Source organism: Candida dubliniensis, chromosome 2 (assembly GCF_000026945.1).
Source record: "Candida dubliniensis CD36 chromosome 2, complete sequence".
Taxonomy (NCBI): domain Eukaryota; kingdom Fungi; phylum Ascomycota; class Pichiomycetes; order Serinales; family Debaryomycetaceae; genus Candida; species Candida dubliniensis.
The window spans coordinates 2,100,820-2,127,556 of record NC_012861.1 but is presented as its reverse complement, the minus strand read 5'-3'; the positions used below and the strand labels follow the sequence as shown (position 1 = coordinate 2,127,556).

Genomic DNA, 26,737 nt, shown 5'->3' with positions numbered 1-26,737 from the left:
CTAGCGAGATGACGACTCTCTTGTCGTTGCTATTCTGATATACTATGCTCCGTATATCTTCCAGTTAGTATTCTTTATTCAAAATGTGTTGTTATTGTTGTTGTTCTCAGCTCAGAGCATTTTTTCTTTAAACCATTCTCAGAATTTCTAGGATATATAATATATCCTAGAACTTCCGTTGTCAACAAATCTTGAAAATCGTGCAGGCTTTTTGGACTTTTCTGAATCATGGGCATAATTGTTTCTTTGATTGATTGGATTTGTCAGTCTTAATTTCTTCTTGACGTGAATTTATGTTAGGGGAATAGGAATATGTCAATTTCCAAATATACTTCAGGAGTCTTATAATATAAAAAATCTATTATGCATCTTTCTAATTTGTATTTTTTTGATTTTGATTTGCATTTTATATTTGTATTTGTGTTTTTAACCGCATATTGTGCTCCAATAAAAATTCAAGTAACAGTGGAAAGAGCCTTGGTTATTCATCTACTTTCTGAATGGACATGGATTTGGTAACACGCTTTAGGAGTCTTTTAATTTATAACAACAACTTTATTATGAGGTTTTTTATGCTTTTTTTTTTTTTTGTTTTTGTTTCATTTTTTTATTATTTATTTGGTTTCTTTTCCTCATAATGATGCTCCAATAAATATCCAAACGATAGTTTCTCCCTGCATGCTTTGGATCCGCCATGAATGGATGTAGTTTCAATGGTTCCAGGAGACTTATTTAATATAACAATACTTCTATTATGTGTTTTTTTTTTAGTATTCTTCTCATTTTAATTTATATTCTTATCTTATTGATTTGTTTCTTTTCGACATAATGATGCTCCAATAACAATCCAAACAGCAGCAGTGAATAGCGCCATGGTTATCCATATTGTTACCTGATGATGTTGATTTTATTAACCGCTTGAGGAGTCTTATTTTATATAACAATATCCCTATTATGCGTTCTTTTTTTGTATTTTTTTAATCTATTATTTATATTTTTATATTTTTGATTTGTATTTTTAATCGCATAATGATGCTCCAACAAGCTTCCATATAAGAGATAAGATTCCTGGTTCCTTGAATGAATGAAATGGATTTTGAAAGTTGATTTTAAATGAAAAGAAGAAAAAAAAAAGTGGTGGAAAGTTGCAAAAAAAAACTGGCGCTAAAAGGAGTTTATATAGTTTTGTAAATTTTGTCGCAAATATAAAGAATTATTTAGTGTAGCAAACCAAAGTTGGTTGCAAAACCTTTCTGTGTAAAGTTGAAAATAACTAACAGCGGCAAATTTCAAATAAGGTAGAATACGCTTAATAAGCCTACTTGTATTCATTAGAACAGCATTTGAAGCAGATTACAATGCTTTTCTTGTTTAAAAAGCACAATAAAACAAAATGAACTGATCATACAAGATTTAGAAAAGTGAAAGTCAGCAGTAGTAGTAATAGTCAGAACTATGACAGGTATCTAGTGATTCTATAACACTAGAGCCCTGTCTTCTGAATAGAAACAATGAACCCTTGAACGTTTCAGATCCGTTGTAGAACTAACATGGTTATATGAACAACATTTATTCTCTTTAGTGTATAAATTACCGCCAAAGCGTCAATGAATTTCATATCACCCACAAATAAGACATACAAAAATATGCATGTCTTTTAATGTATGGTGTATCGCAATATCAGCCACAATTGAAGAATCCAAGGAAGGTCAAGGGTATCTGCAACCATTTGAAACAAACAAGCATCGGTCCATAGATGTGAAAGATACTGTACTGACAAGACAGCAAACAACTACCTCTTGCTATACAATAATTCACCACAAAAGATGTCCATTCTTATTCTTGTAAGTGCATATTTCCAAATACTGGTGATGATAATAAAGCATTCATTAGTTTGTCTCATGCCCGTTATTTGACAACTGGAGTAGTCAATCATGTTTGTTTAGTGAAGTAAATAATGTAATAATACTAGTCATTAATCTCTTCATTATAAAACAGTCACTTCTATGATATACTCGACAACACAGCCAAAGTTGAAGTAAACAATTCATTACCAGTTAACTCATCACTCTCAGTATTCCCTAAAAATTGAGATGGCTCACTATTCCCACTTCCAATTCCCTGTTCAGTAATAAAAACCTTGCGAAAAGATACAAGTAAAAGGTCATCTATTCTAGTAATTTTGGTTCCACTCTGTTTTCTCATATATAGTTCATTCAAGTGCGTTTGCAATGGTTGAAATACACTTAGCACGTAAAACCTGATATAATTATTATAATATCTCCATGCGTTCAATATCAAAGTTTGTAAAGATATTTCCAAGGGTTCGGCAGTTTGTAAGTTGTGACTCAATACTGTCATCAATTTCTCAATCAAATTTGATAACTGTCTGTAATCAAAATCGTCCACCTTACCATGGCCCAAACTTGATACACTTGATCTTGTTTTCAGTCTAAAACTTTTATCGTGATCTAATGATGCTCTTTCATTGGGCTGGTGTAAACAAAAGCTCTCTTTTACAAAACTTGCAATTTCTTCCACATTTGCATTCAATATTGGACGCATGCTTACCTTTCGACCAGAGTCGGATACGGAAAAGAATGGGGTGAATAGTGGTTTCAAGTAATGATAAAGGTTCGAATATATCTTACTATCTTTTTCGTGATCCAATTCACTTTCATATATGCCCAATCCAACTTCTGTTTGGTGATACTTGTTTAACTTATTCTGGATAAACAGATCTGCTGGCACAAGCATTTTCTTATGAATATCCAAAAAAGAACTGTTTGTATGGTCCATATTAGTCTCTCCATCTTCAATTGAAATATTTGGGTTGGTGAAATTATAAATCTGAGCTAGTTCAGGATTGCTGATTATTGAATTTGAGCTGTTTGAGGAAAGACATAAAGTTGCCTTGGATACTTTTGACAAGTCATCGAACTTACTGGACAAAGGTGTCGTGCCAGTCGCAACCAGATTGGTATCTTGCTGAAAACTGCTGCCATTGTGATGAGATCGATGAAACAAACTATGAAATGTGGTACTCATTGGCGAGCTCATTGAGTTCTTTCTTGACTTATTCACCTCATTCAGCAGATTACCAGTTACTATTTTCCGAAACGAAGAGTTATCTTCACTTATTGAGCTACTGGTATCCAAAAACAATTCTGGTTTACGACTGCTTTGATTCTTGGAAAACTTTAACTTCTGGGCAATCTTCAACCTATTGCCACTCTTGCTTGATTCAGATGGAGACGCGGATTCTCGAAGTGTCTTTGGGGAGCTATCATCATCGCTTGGAGAATGATAAATTGAAATGTTAGATGACGACTTATTTCTAGTGAATAGCCTGGATAAAGCATTGCTTGTTTTAGTGGTTGAGTTAGTTAAGTTTGACGAAAACGAGGTGTTCGTATTTAATTTTCTCAAGGTGTTGAAATCGACATTAGCAATTTGTGAACTAGATGGAGCACCATGAATTTTTGTTGATGTTGAGGCATTCGGTTGTTTAAATATCGATGAACTGGGAGATTCTGGATTAGGAACTTCAGACATTGTGTAATACTACTCAAGTTTCACGATTTTAAGGATGTTTGTGTTAGAATTAGTGCAGTGTCACAGAGTTAACTCAAGAACTCATGACATAGTTTATGTATACATACCGCACATATTATATATATATTCTCGTTATTTTCTATTATTATACTACTTTACTTAGATTAGAAGGCCTTTAGTCTCCTTTTATATATATTCAGCTTTCTCGTCTAAAGCTATTATTCGGTCTGTCTGTTCATATTACAATGACACAAAGTGTTTCTCTCAGTTTGCTCATCGTTTTTGTACTAGACTTGAATTACACGACTTGGGTTACACTTCCATATTCCAACAGTTTGAATAAAGTAGTGTGGTGGCTGCCAAGCCTTGTTTGCTCCTTATAAATGATTCAAATTATGGAATTCTAACAAAGATTCACGAAGGGGATAGTTGGATTAGTAGTGGTACATGCTTATAATGAAATCGTGCCAACAAAAAGCTCATCTTCAAAGTTGAACTCAAGTTTTGACGAGTCTCTTTTCTATTTGGCTGTTATACGCGAAACCAGATGTCGTGGATGACACAATACCATTGTCAGTACTTTCAACACGGTTCATATTTAAAGTGCATATCCATTCAAAACTGTGCAAGAATGAAGCTTTACAATGAGCGTATTAATGCACTTTGGAGTAATAAGATTTATATGTCTTTATTGTGTATTCTAGCCCATATTAACCGTCTAAAGTTACAGTTATTTGATTGCTCAAGCTTTTTCTACTTGAAACTTCCCCTATACGTTTAGCTGAGGAGAAAGAATGTTGGGTTATGTGTAGGAATACCCACTCGTGTCATAGCTACGATCAGTCTTGATGATCAACTTAAGTGTTGAGTGTAAATGTACAAAATAATACAGTTCCAAGCATTATTGAATTTAAGGCAATTCCAAGAATTTTTGAGTTGTGTATATTTCTCAAATTCCCTCGTCAAAGTGATAAACCACCACCACTCCTATTTTATTTAGAGTAAGCTTATTTATGTACAACATTTCCTGGTTCGCGTGCATCTTTCTCAATAGCAGTAGTTATGCTAAGAGTTTTCGTGTTTACTCAGGTGAGATATTCGTACCGTATATTACACAAAAATAATTTGTATGGCGCGTTTTTCTTGATAATCACCAATGGTGTTTTATAAAATTGTATCGTGCACGATCAATGAAGAATACACCAGAAGTTAGACAATTTGAGCTACAAGTCTTAATCAAAGTTATCTGGTGTGTGTCCAGTAATATCAGAAGCTATTGGAGATACTTGGATAAGTAAAATAAGTGTAGAATCTGGCTTTCTTGGTGATTTGTTTGGATTAATTATTTGCAATTATTAATTTTGTGTCACATATTTTTAATTCTACATTTTTTTATATTTTGCAAAAATATTGAGCCAAACTTTACTTCAAACTTTCTACAATAGTTGAATTTCTAACTCGTTGTCTCTATTTCCTTTAAAACACCTCCTAAAAAGAACCATTCGACTGTTTGGATATTAAATAACATTACCATAAATATTTTGAGTCCACAAAGGTTCATTTTGATGCTCAAATATGGCCATCAAATACTAGTCCACGTGAGATAGTCATACAATTTGAGTCATTGTCACGAGATGATTAAGAGTCATCCATGCCTAAATGGTTAAAACACTACTAATGTTATGCACTACCTGTGGCCATCACACGATGAATACGTGTACTTTGCATTTCTTAATTACGTGTTTGTTTACATTTCCTCTTCCTCTTATGAAACGCGCAGAAATATATCAACACGACAAACATTCATCCCTTTTGACCCACCACATTTCTTTTCCAAATAGTTCAAACTACCGAAATCAACAAAATGGTAGTATTTCACTTTCTTATAATTTATAGTAGTGAACCGTGCTAAACAATTTCAGGCAATCTGTGTGTATATAATTACCAAGTGACTCACATACTCAGAAGTACTAACTGTTTTCAGATATAATGTACCAGTAAGTTCTTTCCAAATAAATTAGAATAGTTTATTCTACCAAAATATTTTGGTCATTTTTGGATTAGAAACTATTACCACATACCTTACATCCAAGGAGGTTCCTATTTATTGGACATTCATATAAATTAGCGTAATGAAAACCACTGACACACATAGCACTCCCATTGAGAGTCAACACCTTTGAGATGATCCACATATAGAAAGCAATCAACTTGGTTTATTTCCACATAGATACACTCATTAAAAACTCCTGAAACATTTACGATGTTTTCCTATTAATGACAATTTCAAGTTAATTCACACACAAGAAACTACTCACTACTTTCAGGAACCAATTGCTAGTACTTTATTTCTAGTTAAAACTCTTCAAGGTATTTCAATGGGTCCAATAATTTGGAGATGTGGCATATATATTGGTTTAATCCGATATCATTATGACTACAGGATGGCATTTTTTATACATACTTCTATTCAAACTCATTACAGTTGAATTTTAAACTCATGCTGGATATCACAGAATCATAAATAAACAACTTAATCGATAAATTGAACCAATTTCACAACATGTAAATTATGTAAGCACACCTGTTAATTCCCTTATAAAAACGGCCTTTTTTATTGTAGCATCTCTAATAATTCGCCTACCTCAGTCACTGTTTGTGTGCATAATAGAGATTTGTCTTGGCTTCAAAATGGTGTTGGTTTGGTCGTTGTAGCGCATCTATTGGTCGAGCAGTAGTCAAAACTAAAATCGGTGTGTTTCTTAACTATGGCCAAAACGGCCTTTTTTGTCCCACAGCTTTCATCTAAATAGGTTTTCAAACAGTATCTAACGGCTTTGGTACTCACATTTTGTGGCTCCAAATCGGCACTAGCGTTACCATTTACTCGTCTATACTCGATCTTCTGTCAACAATAAACCACTATTTTGACCCTTAACTATGGCCAAAACGGCCTTTTTTGTCCCCCAGTATGCAGTTGGATACCGTTTCTAACAGTTCTCATGGGGTTTGTAGTCATAACACGTGGCTACAAATCGGCACTAGTTTGACTTTTGTAGCGCTTCTATTCGTCGCATTGTTTTGACTGGAGATAACTGCAATTCCCTTAACTATGGCAAAAACGGCCTTTTTTGTTCTACAGGTCCTGTTTAAAGACCTTTTTCAATGGTTCTCTCGGTCTTAGTAGTTACATCCTGTGGCTACAAATCGGCACCAGTTTGATCTTTGTAGCGCAGAAACTGGTAATTTGGTGGCTCGCGGATCAAAATGGTTTTTTCTTAACTATGGCGAAAACGGCCTTTTTTGTTCTACAGGTCCTGTTTCAACACCTTTTTTAACGGTTCTTTCAGTGATAGATAGTTACATCCTGTGGCTACAAATCGGCACTAGTTTCACCTTCGTAGCATCAATACTCGTTGATCCATTCTTCGCCAACCAAAACACGGAGATGGACCACCAAAATATTTTCTTTAATAACTCCTCCAATTCTCAGCCGATTTAAACCAAAGTTATACCCAATAATCTAGATTGATGTCGGTTCAAATCGGCCCTAGTCTGGTCTTTGAAGACGTCCTTGTTCACCAGTAATCGCAGTTTTTCCAAAATGCCCCGCGCACGACTTTTCTGGCCATCTCGCACTTTTTGCCCTCCAACAATGAAAACACCATTGATCAAATCAATACTCTCGGTTCCAAACTCCATAACCTTCCTCTACAAATCGGCACCAGAGCCCCCAAATTCTGACTTCAATTCGTTGACCTACAGAAAGGGGGTGCTCTTAACTATGGCAAAAACGGCCTTTTTTGTCCCAGAGAACATGCCACAACTGATCTTTGGATCGGTTATGACGGCTTTAACAATGTTCATGTTTGGCTACAAATCGGCACCCATTGGGCAGTTTTGCTGCTCCAACTGGTTGTACCATTACAAACGGAGTTTACGAGCATGCTCTTAACTATGGGCAAAACGGCCTTTTTGCTCATACAGCTCCCAACTAAATGCCGCTACTAAACATACTCTCGGTTTCAACAACCACAACTGTAGCCTACAAATCGGCACCTGATTGGCTCTTGTAGCACCCCTCTACCGCCCACACTTCAATTTCCATCCTTAACTATTGCGGAAATGATGCAACCCCGAAATATTGGTTTTTGGGCAATATCTCCACCAATATTAGAGCTACTTCAACAGTACTGGGTTTGGCAGTTGCTTACAAAATGCGCCTTTAATGTGACCCAACTTCCACAAGTCTAGCACATATATTGGTGGAGTTATTGACGATTTTAGAGTTTAATTAGCGTTTTTGGCCCATCTGGTAGCGATTTTTTAAAAACGATTGACCAAAACTAAAAACACAGCGTGTGCATTCAATACATTACCTACGTTTACCAAATCGTCGGGTATATACCCAAAAAATGCTGGCTACAGATTGATACCAAAAAAGCCAGGGTTGGCCTAACAAAAAATAGCTGTACAGACTACCCCCAATTTTCACTATGTAAAAGACCACATTATTGGTAATGGAGCTTCGAATATAACATGTATTCCTACAAAACTCTAACGGTAGTTTCTCCAAATTGTTAGCTACAAATAGGTCTTTGAAAGAGTATGGTAGCATTAAAATTGATGTTTCCATGTCCAACGGAATTAACTGGCAGGGCTCCCTGCTATTTTTTACCAGAAATTTGTTAAGAAAAAAGGCATAAAAAAACGGCCTTTTTTATTGTAGCATCTCTAATAATTCGCCTACCTCAGTCACTGTTTGTGTGCATAATAGAGATTTGTCTTGGCTTCAAAATGGTGTTGGTTTGGTCGTTGTAGCGCATCTATTGGTCGAGCAGTAGTCAAAACTAAAATCGGTGTGTTTCTTAACTATGGCCAAAACGGCCTTTTTTGTCCCACAGCTTTCATCTAAATAGGTTTTCAAACAGTATCTAACGGCTTTGGTACTCACATTTTGTGGCTCCAAATCGGCACTAGCGTTACCATTTACTCGTCTATACTCGATCTTCTGTCAACAATAAACCACTATTTTGACCCTTAACTATGGCCAAAACGGCCTTTTTTGTCCCCCAGTATGCAGTTGGATACCGTTTCTAACAGTTCTCATGGGGTTTGTAGTCATAACACGTGGCTACAAATCGGCACTAGTTTGACTTTTGTAGCGCTTCTATTCGTCGCATTGTTTTGACTGGAGATAACTGCAATTCCCTTAACTATGGCAAAAACGGCCTTTTTTGTTCTACAGGTCCTGTTTAAAGACCTTTTTCAATGGTTCTCTCGGTCTTAGTAGTTACATCCTGTGGCTACAAATCGGCACCAGTTTGATCTTTGTAGCGCAGAAACTGGTAATTTGGTGGCTCGCGGATCAAAATGGTTTTTTCTTAACTATGGCGAAAACGGCCTTTTTTGTTCTACAGGTCCTGTTTCAACACCTTTTTTAACGGTTCTTTCAGTGATAGATAGTTACATCCTGTGGCTACAAATCGGCACTAGTTTCACCTTCGTAGCATCAATACTCGTTGATCCATTCTTCGCCAACCAAAACACGGAGATGGACCACCAAAATATTTTCTTTAATAACTCCTCCAATTCTCAGCCGATTTAAACCAAAGTTATACCCAATAATCTAGATTGATGTCGGTTCAAATCGGCCCTAGTCTGGTCTTTGAAGACGTCCTTGTTCACCAGTAATCGCAGTTTTTCCAAAATGCCCCGCGCACGACTTTTCTGGCCATCTCGCACTTTTTGCCCTCCAACAATGAAAACACCATTGATCAAATCAATACTCTCGGTTCCAAACTCCATAACCTTCCTCTACAAATCGGCACCAGAGCCCCCAAATTCTGACTTCAATTCGTTGACCTACAGAAAGGGGGTGCTCTTAACTATGGCAAAAACGGCCTTTTTTGTCCCAGAGAACATGCCACAACTGATCTTTGGATCGGTTATGACGGCTTTAACAATGTTCATGTTTGGCTACAAATCGGCACCCATTGGGCAGTTTTGCTGCTCCAACTGGTTGTACCATTACAAACGGAGTTTACGAGCATGCTCTTAACTATGGGCAAAACGGCCTTTTTGCTCATACAGCTCCCAACTAAATGCCGCTACTAAACATACTCTCGGTTTCAACAACCACAACTGTAGCCTACAAATCGGCACCTGATTGGCTCTTGTAGCACCCCTCTACCGCCCACACTTCAATTTCCATCCTTAACTATTGCGGAAATGATTTTGTGGTGTTTTTTTTGGTGGTCAATACCCTAGGATTTGGGAAATATCAATGTTTCGTTAATACTGGGTGTGGTATACTTGATTTATTGTGTTTCAATTGATCTTATGATACTTCTAGACTCTGCCTATCATGTGATAGTAATAACATTATGTAGAGATGAAAACTGATTATTTTATTGAGAGGTGTAATATTAACTATGGGAAGGTGGTAAGTTGGTAGCATATTTGTTAAAATCGGTGGTGAAATATTTCAATTTGCAATATCTCACTCAATTTTTTATCGATCGTTTTCAATCTGAGATTGAGACTTGATTGATAATTAGGCTAGAAAATGGGAGGTCTGGGTGTGCATGGGAAGAGTATTGAGTGTGTTATTGTGTCCTCTCTGTTGCGTCTCATTCTCCCTAAGTCACGGAGTTAACATGCAAGTATATGCAAAAAATGCAGGATTTTGTATGAAAAAAGTCACGTGACCAGGCCGGAGTTAAGAAAATCGTGTACCCGTGCTCAAAATACATACAAATTTTAGGCAAATTCGGACATAAACATGCAAGTTTCATGCAAGGTTCGGAACTAATTTCTCCCATGCATAATGGTTTTTATTAGGATTTTTATGGGTATTTTTCTGGCGTCTATTATTTTTTCTCAAGCCTAATTTCTTAGAATCTTTTCTTACAACCATTTTCTTACAACCTTTTCTTACAACTTTTTTTTTACAACCAACTTTATCAATCTCATTAGTACACAACAAGTTATATTGAAACACCTCAACTAGCACAACATAAATCATTCAATCAATTGTTTATTCAAGTTTAGATCCCTATGAGAATGTATTAATAGTTCCATTGACGCCATGAGTTGTAATTTATTGTGATAGCGGTTAGTGGTTTCCAGTTTTGTTTGGCGGGATATTAGACTTAACTACTTCAATCAAGCGAATGAATAGGATGATAGTGAATTAATAATGTTTGAGAGTTACAGAGATACTTAGTGAATGGCGTCAAGTAATTATTGGTCATTTGTTGTTGTATTGCTTTTAAAGAAGTCCCCATTATTTTAGACGCTGGTCGGTAAATCTACCTAATAGCCATATTTCAATGAAATTAATAAATGTACAATGGAAATGTACTTAGGATTAATGAATTTAACAGAACTAGCCACTTTTGGTATTGGTGGCATAGTCATCTACCGGGTTTAGTTTATCAGTTGTTATCATGTTTATGAAAATAGGTTTAATTATTTTAATGAGTGAAGCTGGATAGTACTAATGGTTAAACATATTATTATTTACTTATTGATAGGGATGTTTTTGATGCACACCCAGGGATCATTAAATGAATAAAGAGTGATTTAATTCCCATTATTAGAAGTCCAGGATTATGAGTGAAACTATAACAAGTTATCCCCGCTAGTTGTCTCAAAGCAGTATTTGATATCTGGTACAAGTATTTTATTGGTGATCAATTTTTTGACTTTTGGAAAAGTATAGATTCTTAATTAGTTGCCATATTTGGAACATCATGGTTGATATTTTGAAATCACTTTAATTATTTTATTAGAGATTGAAATTTGCCAAATCATTGATTAAAAAAGGAATTCGATATTTAAGCTTCATTAGTTTTTATTAAGAACATGCCAGGTGTTAAGAGTATTTACGATGATATTGATTCTTCCTAAATCAGTGAATATACTGAAGGTAAATATATTGGGTTGCAACATCAATCATAACCAGATGTTGTTGAATCCTTGAAAATTTTGACAAGAATCAACTCCGAAAGAATTGTCATATTTGCTTTTGGTTTTGCTTTGAAGAACAACAGAAAATTGGTTACTGGTATCCAAAAAGCCAACATCATGAAATTAATTTGTTAAGTCAAGTTGTGAGAGATGTTGGTCAAGATTACACAGGTATTGGAGTAAGTGATTTGATTGTCGATAATATTTTTATAGAAGCTTTTGCCAAACCAGGACAAGCTTATGTTGTCGTCGCCCCCACCGTGCATGGTCGTTACTTATCCAGCATTAGTGGTGCATTAATAGATGGTTCAGGTTTGGTTCCAGGTGTTAACTTTGGTAGAGAATATGCTGTTTTTGAACTAGGTTGTTGTCACCTTGGTTTAGATATTAATGGTAAGAACTCAGAATTGACTTAGTGGTAATTGCCAGTTCATGGTTCAATTAACCTAATTGGTTGTGAGCTACAGAATAATAATACGACACTGCATACAAGGAAGTTTGAATTAGTCATTTTATTGGATTTTAATGCGTTTCTAAATAGGATATGCTGTGGTCAATATCATTTGGAACTTCCATGATTACAATCTAATGTCCCACTTCATAATGATATTGTGTTGTTGTGCTGCTCCTATTGAGGAAACGTCGAGACACGAACAGAAGCTTCGTGGGGAATTACTTACCACTCAGCTAAGTTTCATATCCTCACCCTTGTTCATCAAAAATTAATTTGATTAGTTGTTAATACATCAACTAAAGTATTGAAGTGAATAATTATAATCACCACAGAATTTCATTAAGGGCAAGTGAAGTGAATTCAACTAGTATTAACTTATTACTGGTGTGTAAGCTTGATAAGGTAATACTATATACATGTTAAGTTGGTTATTGTCATTATTGAGTAATATGGTTATTGTTATGTTGAGCCGATTAAGGAAAAGCCAACCAACTATTATATACTATTGATGCATTAGAATTAATCCTGCTTAACGATTAAACTCAATGTGTGTTAGGGAGAGACAAGTTGGATTATAAGTATATGTGAGAATCCCTTTTGGAGAGTCATCACTAAAAGTCGATTGCTGTTTGGTTACATAGAATTCAACATTTACTGCTACAATATAAATTCATAATTGTTGGCAGAATGAAGTATAGTTTATTAGAATAAGATCAATCATATTCTACTAATAATGCAGGAAACACTTATCATCTTATCCACTGAACAAAGTCAAGGGGGTTGGGTGTTAACTGTTATTATACTTCTTTGGTAGAGTTTGTATAGAGAGCATAAATATAAGACCCATGGTTAGCCACGTACAAAGGAAAAAAAAGAGAACAAAATTTTCTCAAACATAAAAATAACTCTTACACTTCGTTAACTCTACTTTCTTCTGAACTACATCATCAATTAATCAAAATGGTATACACATTTGAAGATATATAAAATAGTATTGATAAAATATATTTCATCCTGGTGTTGTGTATCAACAGTTGAGTGAAAATTGGGTATTCCAGATTCAACAATTATAGACGGTACTAGTGGAGATAGACGATGGGCAGTTTGTTTTGATTATGAACTATACCCTCTGCTAATGCTCAAAAAAGAAGTACTCATCAATTTTTCATTGGATATTAATGAAGATGATATATCCCGTTTGTTCATCAAGCCGCCCTGAATACTGTGAAAGATCTTGTGGAGATGTATGGGAATACTCGTCTAAGAAGTTTTGGTAAAGCCACAAGATTATTACAACATTTAAGAATTGTCCATTCATAAACTTTTAGATGCATGGATTCTGTCGGGAATGCCTTTGTTAATTATGATACAATTTGTGATGAATTTGATTTCCCCAAGACTTCTTGTGTATGGTTGAATTTTAATGAAGAGAACACTTAATTTCAATGAAAGCTGGCCTACAATAGGAAGGCCAACAGATCTGTCATATTGAGTGTCTATGGGATAAGAATCATTGATAGGGGGAGTTTAAACGAAGATATGGCACGTAGTGTTGAAAGTGTTAGTGCTAACGGGGTAAATATTCAACTGGCTATCATTTTGTCAACTGGGTACATTTTATTATTCATTGTTTCCTTTTGCCAAATCAATTAACAAGGTTTCAGTAAAGTGTTCAGGAGCATATGTAAAATTGATGATCTTATATTTAGTTTGATCAAGAGTCATCCACTACTACCTTGTGTATTTGGTGTTACTTCATGCTTGGGATTTAGTTCGTATTGGAAACACTATAAAATACTAATTGATATTTCAACAACGAGAAAGGGATTATGAGCAAAATATTGAAAAATGAAACAGTTTATTGAACTATTTGGGAAATAAGGATATACTAAGTTGTTTTAAAAAAGTATTATGGTGTTTGACAAATGGCTGGATTAATTTTTATTTTACTGTGGTAAGGATTTGGAGTTTTCCCTAAGTGTCCATAAGTCAAGCAATACCAACAATCAGATTTTAATGGGACATTAATTAGAGGGATCTACATCAGGGCATGTTAGTCTTAATAGACTATCAATATGAATATTTGTGTTGTTTTTTTACAAATAGAGTGCTTGAAGACAATGGAAAGAAATGAGAAGTAGGTTACAAGACTACCAATATCACTTCAAACAAATTCTCTGACAAGAAATGAACCATCGGAAAAGAGGGATAACAACGACAATCGGATTCTGATTCTAACAATGATAGGAAAAGTATAAAGATGGTTAAACAAGACGACAATAACAAATCGTATGACTCAAATTTCATTGCTGATTAGAACATTACTGACATTATTCATATTGTGGAGGGTGTTAGTGTCTTTGTTTGAAGTTAATGTCTACTACTTGCTACTAGTCAATTGAGACAATTAACATGTGTTTGCCACTTTTGCTTCATTTGTGTTTAGCAGAAACTATATCTTTATTTTCTCAAATCATAAACAATAGCCACTAGGTTGCATGATTGCTGCTCTTCCCTTCTCAAGACAACTCTGCTTTATTTCTAGAGGGTGCTGCTGGTCTTTTTCTCATTTCTTATTGTCTACACTATGTTTGTACTATCAGCTTGGTAACCAACCACATTGATATTAATACATCTAGCTAAAGTATTACACAGCAGGATAAATTATGATTGTGATTATAATAAAGCTTGTTTTTTTATGGTTCAAATGTACTTTCGTTATATTGATCAACAATTCTGTTACTATTTGATGTCTAAGTATCTGCAGGTTTCGAACGAAATCCTCATCCTTGCATACATCTATGTCCTCAAAATACAATTGGCTATAATTCACCCAGTATTTGAGTTATGTTGAAACCAATGGTATTATTGAAATCAGCGAGTCATTCTCCATCATTTAATGTCATCAAAAAAATTTGGTCAGATTTTTACCTATATATGGATCATACCCGGCAGACCTGATGTAATTTATTTTTTTTGCAAAGCACTGCTTTTATTATGCATTTCTAGAAAATCAAATTTGCTATAACTCACCCAATATTTGTGCTACGTTGAAACTAATGGCACCGTTGAAATCAGGGGCTCATTTTCTATTAGTTAATATCATAAAAGAATATGGTCAAATTTTTGATTTTGGTGGGAATTTTTTTTTGGTGGGTTTTACCTTCATTCTTGGTTTCTGAAAAAATTTCAAAAATTTTTCAAAATCTCAAACTTGCTGACTTAAGAGTTCCAAAAAACTAAATTTTGCTATAACTCATCCAATATTTGTGCTACAATGGAACGAATAGTACCGTTGAAGTCAGAATTTCATTCTGCATCATTTGATATCATAAAACATTAGGGTCAGATTTTTGCCTAGATAAAGTCTACCCGGCTAGACTGATGTAATTTATTTTTTTGATGGATTCTGTCTTTACTATGTGTTTCTGGAAAATCAAATTTACTATAACTTACCCAATATTTATGCTACGTTGAAAATAATGGTACCATTGAAATCAGGAGCTCATTTTCCATTAGTTAATGTCATAAAAGAATATGGTCAAATTTTGTCAGATTTTAGCCTGTATAAACCCTACCCGGCTAGACTCTTTGTTGAAAAAAGAATTGGAAATAAGGGTATGAAGTTTTCTGGTGGTTTAGAATTAAATTTACCCGACTGGGGGAGAAGTTGCTTACAAAAAACTCTTTTCGCAGCCATTACACTATGAAAAAAGTATTGTGAGTATAGCTAATTCTAATTCTTGATTAGTGTGATTATCAAATAAGGTTATATTATTTAAGCGCTGACAGCCTTAATATTGCTATTGAGAATACTAATGTTGTTTTTTGTTAAATTAAAATGTTAAATGGAGCAGATGAATGCATAGCTAAGTTAATATTATTGTATGCTATTTAATATTTTAAGATTAATTGCTATTATGGATAACACTGAGAATGTGTCAGAAAGAGAAAGTTTGGATTACCAACACGGGTCTTCTTTAGACACTAGCCATTATGAATCTTTAGATGATATCTTAATTGATTACCTAACTACTATTATTACTTAAATTATCATAATTAATTCAAAAAAAGATATATCTTGCAACAACTCATCCATTCCCAATGATCCATCTACAAGTATAGAACAATTAAGGTTTTTGACCAATGACCAGTCTCAAGTAACCTGAAAACAAGACATTCTCCGTAATTGTCTGTTATTTCTTTTTTTTTTTTTTTTTTTTAATTCCATTATATGGTTGATTTTTGATTCGTTAAACTACGTCTAATTCTCAAGTAAATACCATTACCATGTATTAATAATCATAAATAAATAAATAAATAAATTCATACGTAAAGAAGTAATATATAGTTATTAGATTGTCAATTGTTAAGTATTTTCCGTTTTGATTTTTTCCTCAGTAAAATCGGCTAATTTCATAAAATATTTGTGCAGCTGAAGCATTATCCAATAAAGATCTTTTGGGTTGATTACCACAAAGACTATTATTATCACCATTAGATTGAAACCCTATACTTGAATCTCCAGTTGATTGTACATATCTATTATACAATGTTTGTGAAGTTGTAAAATCGAGATAACTTCCTAAAGAATTTGGTAATTGATCATATTCATAAATGAATTCACCTTGTTTGACAATATTGTCAATATAACCTTTTTGACCACACATGGTAATTACATCAGCAAATCCAACAAATAATAAATGTAAATATTTCAAATCATTATTCCAATATCCATTACTTCTTAAAAAAACATTGGAATTTAAACTACCATAAGCTTTTTTAACGGCATATAAAACATAATGTAAATCATTGGTATATTTATAAAGATATGAATATGTTGACATAGCAACACCAACGGTATAAGTTAATTTCCCCTTATTTACTTGCCAAGTGGTTTTATCAATTCCATCATAATAGAAACCATCGGTTGGATCAGTTAAATGTTCATCTAACCAACCAAGACAACTATTAGCAAATGTCAATAATGTATCATCTTGATTATATTGATAAATTTTAACGGCACTTAAAGCTGCTTCCACAGTTGAGATTGAAGCAATATAATTAGAATCCACTTTCCAAATCACTCCACCAATATTGGACCATTGTTGTTGAATTAATTGCATCAATTGATTAGCGGTGGTTAAATATTTTTCATTCGATGTCAATTTATAAGCTTCTATGAAAACCCACAATACTTGACAATTATCATCAACAAAACTTTCAGGAGAATTCGGAGTTGTAGAAAACCAACCTTGATCATTTTGATATTGATATAAATTGTTAATTACATTTATAGTTTTAGAAACATCTCCAGATTCAACAATGGCTTTACCAACAACTGCTAAATTCCAAACTGAAGTATATGTGAAATTATTTGTATTTGGAGTAGAACATCCTGGATCATTTTCAGAGAATGCTTGATATTGATCATTCCAAAATACTGACCATGTGGCATTGATAGCTGAATTAAATGCACTTGATGGATCAAATGTGTCCCGTTTAGGAATGAATAATGTGGTGGCTGGTGCACCCAAAATATAAGATGGAAAATTCAATAAACATAATATTAGGGATATAATAATATACATATCATTTATTAGATATAATTAGGGTTTTTAATTTATATTTTGATAGAAAACAAACAAGGAACTGGGTTTTAGGGTATAAGAAGGACAGGTATTAAAACGATTGACTACAAATAATAGAAGAATTTAAAAAGATCGATAGACCTATATATATATATATATGTGTGGAAGTTTTTGAAGGAAAGAGTAGAGATAGAGTTATAAACTTGAATTTGGGAAATTAAAAGTGATCTTCATCATGGCAAAGGGGAAATAGGTAAGACTGCAAAACAACAACAACAACAACAATAAACTCTGATTGTTTGATTTTTGTATCATTTTTTTATAAATTACTTTTGATGCAACTTGAATTAATTGATTGAGATCAGAAGAAGAAGAAATGTAGATGCAAATCAAGTTTACTAATTAGGAAATTCAAATCTGATTGTGATTGCCTAAATTAGAAAGTGGTCCTTAAATCATTTACCATTAGTGGATTGAATTTATTTAAATTATACTGTTACGAAATAACTGATTTTGAAAGGGGGGGGGGGGGCAAAGAAAGACCATGAATAAGAAATAGCAACAACATCAAACTACAACCAATAATAATAATACTAATAATGACTAAATGGAATTGGACTTAAAACTGGAATTGAAATTAAACAACGCCTCGTTTATTGTTAGTATTGGCACTTTGACTCAACTGAATAGCCCTAAATTAACTGGATAAGGAAAATACTATCAACTTCTCAATTTTTTGTCCCCTTTTTTAAAAAAAAACCATGATTGGTTTAAGTTATCTGACGTCATTGGAACTAAAACTTTTTTGAAACTGAAAAATTTTCAATCATGAATAATGATAATAACAGGGCGAAAGATTTACTATCAATTAATGGGAAACCAATTATTTAATCCTTTCCTTAACGTTTATTTGAACTTTTATTTCTTGTACTTGCTGAAATTTTTTTAGTCATTGGTTTATGGAAAACAAAAAAAAAAAAAAAAAAAGAAAGAAACAAAGAAACAAACAAACAAACTGCTTCTCTTTAGATATCCCTTTCTTCATTATTAAACAATCAATTCACTATCTCTTATCTGTTAAGTAATAATCATCCTCGTTTATCGTATTGTTGTAATTTTTTATGCATTTACTGTTAGGATGTTCTAGAATTACTTGTATCTCCAATAATGCAAGATCTGTAATGATTTAATAATCAGCAACAAACATGATTACTATTAATAACTTATTCATAGTTTTGACCACGTTGTGTTTATATGATGGACTCTGTTTCATTAAACTATATAGTATAATAAGTATGCTTCGGAATTGATAACATCATCTTGAGAAACCATGGTAACTACACTATCATCAAATTTATACCAATTACCATTATTTTTTATAAATACTGTATAATGACCAGTATTAATTGATCCTTGATGAACAACAACTGCAAATAATTGATAAATATAATCGGTATCATTAATAACTGAATATTCTGTAACATTTAAAAATAATGGGAAATCTATGTGAGATTGAATTTTTGTTGCTTGGAAACTACCTAATGTATCATGTCTAAATCTCTTCAATTGAATTGATAATATTTGTGGTAAAGTTTTCAATCGTAATTTTTTAATTGCTGAAGTTTTTGAATTACCGTTATTGTTATTGTTGGTGGTGGTGGTGGTGGTGTTACAATTTTTACAATTATAATCATCTAATTTTTCATCTCTAGTAAATGATTGTAAAGATTGATATAAATTTGTAAAATTGACTTCTAATGATAAATCAATCATTGGATCAACAGTTTCAGTAATTGATTCACAAGAATTACATTTAATACAACTTTGTAATTCAAATGAAAATGTTGAATGCATAATACATCCACAAGAATTTGAATTTATCACTGATTCTAATCCATCATTTTTGGATATATTTGACAATTTTTCATTTTTTAAATTCATTATAATTCTTTGATAATCCATATGAAATTCATTTAATAAAAATTGCCAAAATTCATGAGCATCTTGTTCTTCAAATCCTGCTAATGATTTTTGTTTATACCAAGCAGTAGTTAATAAATTAGTCATACCAAATCCTTCATTAGTAGTTGATGTATAAAATGATTGGAAAATATTATCAATACTACATGTTATACATGCATTATTTTCATCAATATTCCCATTATTAATAAATTGATTATGAATTTTTTCACAATTAAAATAATGTAAATCATTATTAAAAAATTGATATTTAATTAATGGATTATGAATTAAAGTTTGTAAAATTGAACTCATAAAACATGTTGCTCCTAAATTAATAAATCCTTTTAATCCTTTTATAGCAATTTTTCCTGGATCAACATAATTTTGTTTAATAAAATTATTCATATCTTTATTATTTTTATCATTAATATTTTCAATATTATCATCATCACCAAGAATAATTTGTAATCGAATTTTTTCTAATTCAGGGTGATTAATAAAATCATTACATTTAAAACAATATAATAATCCACAACTTGAATCAATAGAAAACATATGTTTAGTTGATTTATAATGGGAATAAGAATGATTATAATCATTAAAACAACAACCAACATGAGGACATTGTAAACAAATCATTGAATTATTAAAATTATTTAAATGACATTGACTACATTTTAATGCTGATATTTTCGACATAATTAATTTTTTAATCGGTATAATTGATCCATCTTTTTTCAATTTATATGATTTAATTAATGGTTGAGATATTAATACTGCTTGTCTATAAGTTTCAAATACAGTGGTTTTAGCTTTGGATCTTAAGACTGAATCAATATGATTACATGAATTAATTGTGGAATAATTATCGGGTCGAGGTGTTAATTCTCGAACAAAATTCAATTTATTATAAAATAATGTCGATTGATCCTCTAGTATGTCTTGTCCGTCTTGTTGCTGTGTAATGGCAGCAGTAGTAGTAGTAGTAGTAGGAATATTATTGGTGGCAGTATTGATATTGCCATTCGATTTAGATATTGTTTCATCAGAAGGCATTTATATATATATATATATATATGTGATTTGATTTTTGATTTTGTATTTGGATTTGATCTATCTTCAGAATTTGAATGGGGCAAACCAATGTAGAGCTTTTCCAAAATCAGGGGAGGACAATTATATGTTGATGGATTTCAATAGGAATGATAAATATACTAATTGGAATTAGGAGGTATTGCAATGAATAGACAATAAAGGAAAGTAATCGATTGAAGAATTCCTTTCAATCTTTGTATTGATTATGTGTCTGTGTCTGTGTCTGTGTCTGTGTCTGTGGGTTTTTTCTTTTATATAGGTTGGTTGTAAATTTTTCAATTTCGATGAAACAGCAAAAAAAAAAAAAGAAAAAAAAAAGAAAAGAAAAGTAAAGCAAAAAGGGCGAAATAGTGGTCGTGGCAAATGGTGGTAGCAAGTCGGCTACAAAAACGGAAATCTAATGGCGGTGGTAGTGGCCTCCACTTTTTTCTCGCCCCGAGGGAAAAAAAAAGAACAAAACAAAATAGTTTTCTCAGGAACGGTTTTGAAGTGGAGCGATAACACACACACACATACATACATACAACAACAACCAAAGATCAATAAATAATGCGCGTGTGACATCTAAAAGATCATTGACAACCCTTACATTTTCAAATGTTGTTCCAATTCTATAATGGAACTTCTTAATAGCCTTGTTATCCATTCTATGAAACATTTCATTGCCAATTCTTAAACTGGATCTATCTCAAGTTTATTAGTATTGTTTATATTGTTTTACTAAACAATCAAGATATTGTCAATGACGTACTTCTCTGATATATAATCGAATGAGATCAACATTTATACTTGTAACATCAATTATTGAATTGAGTTGTGATAAAAGCTATATTAATAAAACATTACTATACATTGGCCATTTCTAGCTAATTCTTTTCAATCCACTTTAAACATGATTGCTGATAAAATATTATCAGGAATAGCTTCAGGTATTTCATCAAACATATTATTTGCTAAATTAATTTCCGATAATTCAATTCCTTTAACCATATTAAAATCAAATGTTTTGAAAAAATTACTACCCAAATCAAGAAATTTTAAACCATTTGGTAATGGTGGTATTTGTTCGATAAATTTAATATGGAAATTTTTTGTATGTAATTTATTCCCATTTAAACTACATGACATTAGATTTTGATTCAAAGTTAAATTAAATTTGGAAATTTTACATTTATTCAATTCCAAATGTCGTAATTTGTCCGGTATCTTAAAATTAGAATCATTAATATCATTGAAAATATTACCATTTAATATAAGTGTATTTAAACTATCAGGAATTTTAATTTGTTCAATTCCATTCAATTTATTTTCAGAAACTTGTAACCACGTTAAATTACCTAACTCTTGTAAATCAACTTGATTAATTTGGTTTTTCTCAGCATTAATTGATTTGATATTTGGTGGGAAATATTCACTAGTAAGACTTTCTAATTCATTCTTTGATAATTCAACATCTTCTAAATTTTCATATTCAACTAGATTTATCAGTTTTAGTATATTTTTCGATAAATCTAACACTTTAAGGTGTAATCCAGTTCCTTGAGACTCAAAAGTTTCAAGTTGACAATTTTGAAGACTTAATTGAGTTACAAATCGTGATAACTTGAATGTTGTCCAATCAATTTTGTTACATCCATTTAAAACAAGTTTGGTGAGTCCATTGCCAACAATATGTTGAATATTTGTATTAGAAACATTCAAGATTTTAGTTTTATCATGTAGTAGCAATGAAGTCAATTTATTATTGCCTTCCAAATTAACATCATAAACTGGTTGAGTATTAAGGTCAAATTTATCCGTCAAATTATTATGAGCAATTCTTAATGTTTTCAATTTGCAATTTAATTTTAATTCACATTGCAAAATTCCATTCCTATCAATATTAATCACTTCCAATGATGATGGGAATATTGGAAACTTCACACCAACTAAACTTACATTAATAAGTTTCAAATACACCAAATTTTTAGACAATTTCAATATCTCAACATTATTCAAATTGCAGTTACTTACTTCAAGATGGAATAACCCAAAACAACTGTTTAATTTTTCAGTTAAATCTTTGACTTGAACACCATATACAATTAATTTTTGCAATCGAGAAATATTGGGATTTCGTTTAGTACTCCATTTACCTCGAGTAATAATTAATACTCGTAATGAATCAGGGAAAGCCAGTATATGAGATGAAAGAGAACAATCAATAAATTCTAATTTTTTTAAACCCAAGGGGAATTCCAATTGTCTTGATTGAGCAAAATCAATATTCAGTAAACTTAACGAGGTTAAATGAACAAATTTTTCAAAATTAAAACTAACAATGGTTGATGCTTCAAATTTGATATCTCTTAATAAGTAAAATCCTTTGGGGAATGATTCTAATCGATTATTTTGATTTATCGTTTCACCACTAATATGAAGACTTTCCAAATTTTTACATAAATTGAATTTACTTAAACTTGACAAGTTAGTATTATGTAAACCAAGTGCCTTTATTGAAACTGGTAAATGAAAGAATTCATCCAATTTCAATTCATTGGCCAAATACAATTTTTCTAATTTCTGTGGGAGTTTAACTCTTTCCTCTTGAGGAGCACCTAGAACATATCCATTTTCATATTGATGTATACGAACAAATAATCCTAAAGTTTTAATTTTTTGATAAATTTTCATCAGTTCAGTAATTAAATTAAGGAAAACTTTGATTTGATGAACATAAAAAGCCAGAATTCTAACATGAACTGAATCAATTGAGTTTTCCACTAAAGTTTCATTTTCATGAATATATTTTATCAATTGTAATAATATATTACAGCCATTATTGTTCATTATCAAATCAATATATAAATCTCTTTTATTTTTTGGTGGTGGTAGTTGTGGTGGATGTTTTAAATAAAATGATAGAATTTTCCCTGGATTTATTATTCTAGTTGAAATATAGATTATTTTTTCATTTTTAAGATCAGAACAAACACTATTTTGAGTGTCTGCAAATCGTAAAGATTTTGCCAATTCAATCTCCTTATGGAATTCCTTTGTTCCAAATAATTGTTCATAATCTTGTAGAACCCAGGAATTATTTGTTGGTAATTTGATTTCATTTGCCGTAGGACTATTAATAATAAGTGGAGTAGCTCCATCTATGTTATTAGAAGTGGCTAGTTTTAATTTTTTAATACTAGTATTCATTTTTAAAGCTTGACTTACTGGATTAACTTTGTCTTCAGTGGGTTCTGAAGCAAGGATGGGGTGTTGTTGTAGTTGTTGTTGTAGTTGTGGTGGTGGTGGTGGTGGAAGTATTGTGTTTTCCTCCTTTTCTGCAACAACTTCTGTATCTTGCAAGTCTTTTTCGTCATTTTCATTTGTTAGTGTATCTATATGTTTAACTTCTGGTGAATTTGCGTAAGCAAAATATGATTGAGGCAATTGCAAAATCTCAGAAATTTCCATATCGGTTTCTGTTGCCTCTAAGCTATGTTTGGATTCAGGGACATTAATTTGTATATCATGATGTTGAAATACTGTTCTTTCAAATTGTGGTAGATCAATGTCATGGTCAATAAAAGAAGTGTAAGAATTTGAGTTTTGAATGGGTTTGTGGTTTTCAGTATCAGCGGTTAATGGATTTGATTTAGTATCATCAATGGCGGTATGAAGTTCTTCTTGACTAATGATCGATGATGTATTTTCTTCTAGGATACTTACTTTATCAATAGTAGATTCCCTCGATATAGTGGTGGTTGTTGTTGTTGTGGTATTAGTAGTAGTAGTAGTAGTGGTGGTAGCTTCGTTGTCATTTAGTGAGGATTGATACTTTGCAACACTGTTTTTTGGCGCCATAATTATTGGGTTTGTTAATCCATTTGAATCATCAATTAAAGTACCCATCGTTTTCCTTAGATTGATCTAATGAATCAATTGAAGAAACTAAGTCAATCAAACTGGTAAACAGATGTTTTCTTTAATTTAGTATACTTGAATAAAAGGAATTAGTATATATGGCGGTTAAACAAAAAATAAAAAGTAAGTAAATAAGAAGAATATCACAAATAAAGAAGCAAAGAAAAAAAAAAAAAAATATTATGCTCTTCTGCTTCTGATATTTGTTATACAATAAAAATCTGATTTGAAGGGTTTTTTTTTTTTTTTTCAATATGGCCTATTATTATATACAATTAGAATAATGAACATAATAAACATAGAAGAATTCAAAAAGAAGCTCATCGAAACAACAAACGTTATTGTACTAATACATATTTATTCTTTTTGTATTCTTTTGACAATGAAAATAAAATCCTCCCTCGTCTAAATTACTCTAACTTAAATATCAACACCCGATTTTCTTAATCGTAAAAATCATCTTCATCTTCATCTTCATCTTCATCATCCTCACTATTCCTCCTCCTTCCATCTCTTATAGATTTCTTTGCAAATCTTAATTTCTTTGCTTCTTTTAAATCTTCATCTTCATCTTCATTATTAATAATCAATCGTTTATCATGGAAACCAATTACATCTAAATCTGCTAAAGCAGTTTCAATATCTTTCAAAGTAGTGGCATTACCACCCAATTGAGTCAATGTAATAAATTGTTTGACAACATTTGTATCATGATATATAATTAATGTTGGACAATTTGATTCAGGATAATTTTCTATACATCTTTGTGCTGGGATATCACATATTTTCAATTCCGGGAATTTTGATGCCAAATTAATCAATATAGATGATAATAATCTACTTTGTAAACTTGATTGTAATGATAAATGAACTAATACATATGATTCTTTGGAAGCTTTTGTTACTTCATCTTCATATTCATTTTTACTAATGGGTAATACATGACCAAATTTCTTCTTTTCAGAAAGTTTTTTAATTTCTGCCATTCGTTTTTGTTTATAATGATTAAGAAATTCTTCATCTTCTTCATCTTCTAATTCATTTAATTCATCTAAATCTTTATTTTCTAATCTGTTATCATATTGTTTAACAATGGCTTCTTCTAATGCGGACTCTAGTTCAGCAGTTGGAGATGGTGGCTTTTCTGGAATAATACCATGTTGTCTTAATATATCATTCCATTCTGTATCTTCATTAGGATCAACTTGTACTTGGAATTTGGGGTCGTTATTCATAGCTTAAAGGGGGGGGAGGGGCGCCATAGAGGGAAAGAAAGAATGGAAAATGAATTGCTTAGAATCTTTAAGAAGTTTTTTTTTTTTTTTTTCATTTTGCGACCAAGATCCAGTCGTGTCGTAGTAAAACTGGTAAAGAATTTTATACTCCAACGGAATTGGAATTGGAACGGCGCATGGTCAGCTTAAAACTAACTCATGATTCCAACAACAACCGTACCAAATATTCTTTTCATTGATTGGTGGCGTGGATTACAAATTGAATAAGACAATAATAAATTATATATATATATACAGTAAAGTAAGGTTAAAAGAAACTAATATTATTATATGAAAAAAAAAACAAGGACATCACATTTTTAACAACTTTATAAATTTTGATATCTAATTCAATAAGCAGTAAAATGACATCTCTTGTTTCCCAATAAATTTCTATCAAATTGAATTGTTTTAAAGAAAACAAATCAAATCATCATAATGGATTTAAATCGTAAAAAAAAAAACTAAAAAAACATTCTTTGAATACGTCTTGTTGTTGTTGTTGTTATTGTAAAGCTTTTAATAATTTTTCCGGAAATAAAAACAAAATAAATACCACCCAAAAAAAACAAAAAAACACTTGTTTTATTATGATATTTAAGAAGTAGCTTTCTTTAAATAAGTAACTAAATCATTTCTATCCTTTGGTTTTTTTAAACCACCAAAAGCCATTTTAGTACCAGGAATATATTTCTTTGGGTTTTCTAAATAATCACTCATGGTTTGTTCAGACCATTCAACTCCTTTCTTTTTATTAGCATCAGTATAAGAATAACCTTCAGCTAAACCGGATTTTCTACCGAAAACACCATGTAAATTTGGACCAACTTTATGTGGACCACCTTTTTCAACGGTATGACATTGTAAACATCTAGTTTTGAATAAAGTAGCACCTTTCTTTTCTGAACCTTTTTCGTATGGAGCTGGCATTA

General features: G+C 32.0%; 6 protein-coding genes and 1 pseudogene across 6 annotated transcripts, besides 7 other annotated features; 1 reads left to right on the top strand and 6 right to left on the bottom strand. All coding sequences in view use genetic code 12, as the record gives it.

Moving 5' to 3' along the window:
* Positions 1–320: 320 nt before the first annotated feature.
* Positions 321–6,150: a repeat region (RB2 region).
* Positions 321–15,552: a repeat region (core RPS block of MRS_1 consists of one complete RPS unit of 2106bp, plus one partial RPS unit of 1535bp; orientation = sense).
* Positions 2,005–3,555, bottom strand: CD36_24200 (conserved hypothetical protein; the record flags this gene model as incomplete). Its single annotated transcript, XM_002418849.1, has 1 exon — positions 2,005–3,555. One exon carries the CDS (start codon positions 3,553–3,555, stop codon positions 2,005–2,007), a length of 1,551 nt encoding a protein of 516 aa, XP_002418894.1.
* Positions 3,597–3,888: a mobile genetic element.
* Positions 6,151–9,791: a tandem repeat (RPS (RePeat Sequence domain; last RPS unit is partial).
* Positions 9,792–15,552: a repeat region (HOK region).
* On the top strand, positions 11,377–11,933 carry CD36_24195 (annotated as a pseudogene).
* Positions 11,377–11,933: a sequence feature (Similar to Pichia stipitis IDH1;~degraded pseudogene in HOK region of MRS_1).
* A 147-nt stretch (positions 15,553–15,699) lies between the features above and the next one.
* Positions 15,700–16,162: a mobile genetic element.
* A 218-nt stretch (positions 16,163–16,380) lies between these two features.
* Positions 16,381–17,574, bottom strand: CD36_24190 (alpha-1,6-mannanase, putative; the record flags this gene model as incomplete). The annotated part of the gene is made up of 1 exon (XM_002418848.1): positions 16,381–17,574. The coding sequence occupies one exon, from the start codon at positions 17,572–17,574 to the stop codon at positions 16,381–16,383; it is 1,194 nt and encodes a 397-aa protein (XP_002418893.1).
* Positions 17,575–18,846: 1,272 nt separating this feature from the next.
* CD36_24180 (deubiquitinating enzyme, putative) lies at positions 18,847–20,592 on the bottom strand (the record flags this gene model as incomplete). The annotated part of the gene is made up of 1 exon (XM_002418847.1): positions 18,847–20,592. One exon carries the CDS (start codon positions 20,590–20,592, stop codon positions 18,847–18,849), a length of 1,746 nt encoding a protein of 581 aa, XP_002418892.1.
* Positions 20,593–21,507: 915 nt separating this feature from the next.
* CD36_24170 (conserved hypothetical protein) lies at positions 21,508–24,519 on the bottom strand (the record flags this gene model as incomplete). The annotated part of the gene is made up of 1 exon (XM_002418846.1): positions 21,508–24,519. The coding sequence occupies one exon, from the start codon at positions 24,517–24,519 to the stop codon at positions 21,508–21,510; it is 3,012 nt and encodes a 1,003-aa protein (XP_002418891.1).
* Positions 24,520–24,974: 455 nt separating this feature from the next.
* Positions 24,975–25,766, bottom strand: CD36_24160 (GTPase inhibitor, putative; the record flags this gene model as incomplete). Its single annotated transcript, XM_002418845.1, has 1 exon — positions 24,975–25,766. One exon carries the CDS (start codon positions 25,764–25,766, stop codon positions 24,975–24,977), a length of 792 nt encoding a protein of 263 aa, XP_002418890.1.
* A 636-nt stretch (positions 25,767–26,402) lies between these two features.
* CYC1 (cytochrome c iso-1, putative) lies at positions 26,403–26,735 on the bottom strand (the record flags this gene model as incomplete). Its single annotated transcript, XM_002418844.1, has 1 exon — positions 26,403–26,735. One exon carries the CDS (start codon positions 26,733–26,735, stop codon positions 26,403–26,405), a length of 333 nt encoding a protein of 110 aa, XP_002418889.1.
* Positions 26,736–26,737: the final 2 nt, after the last annotated feature.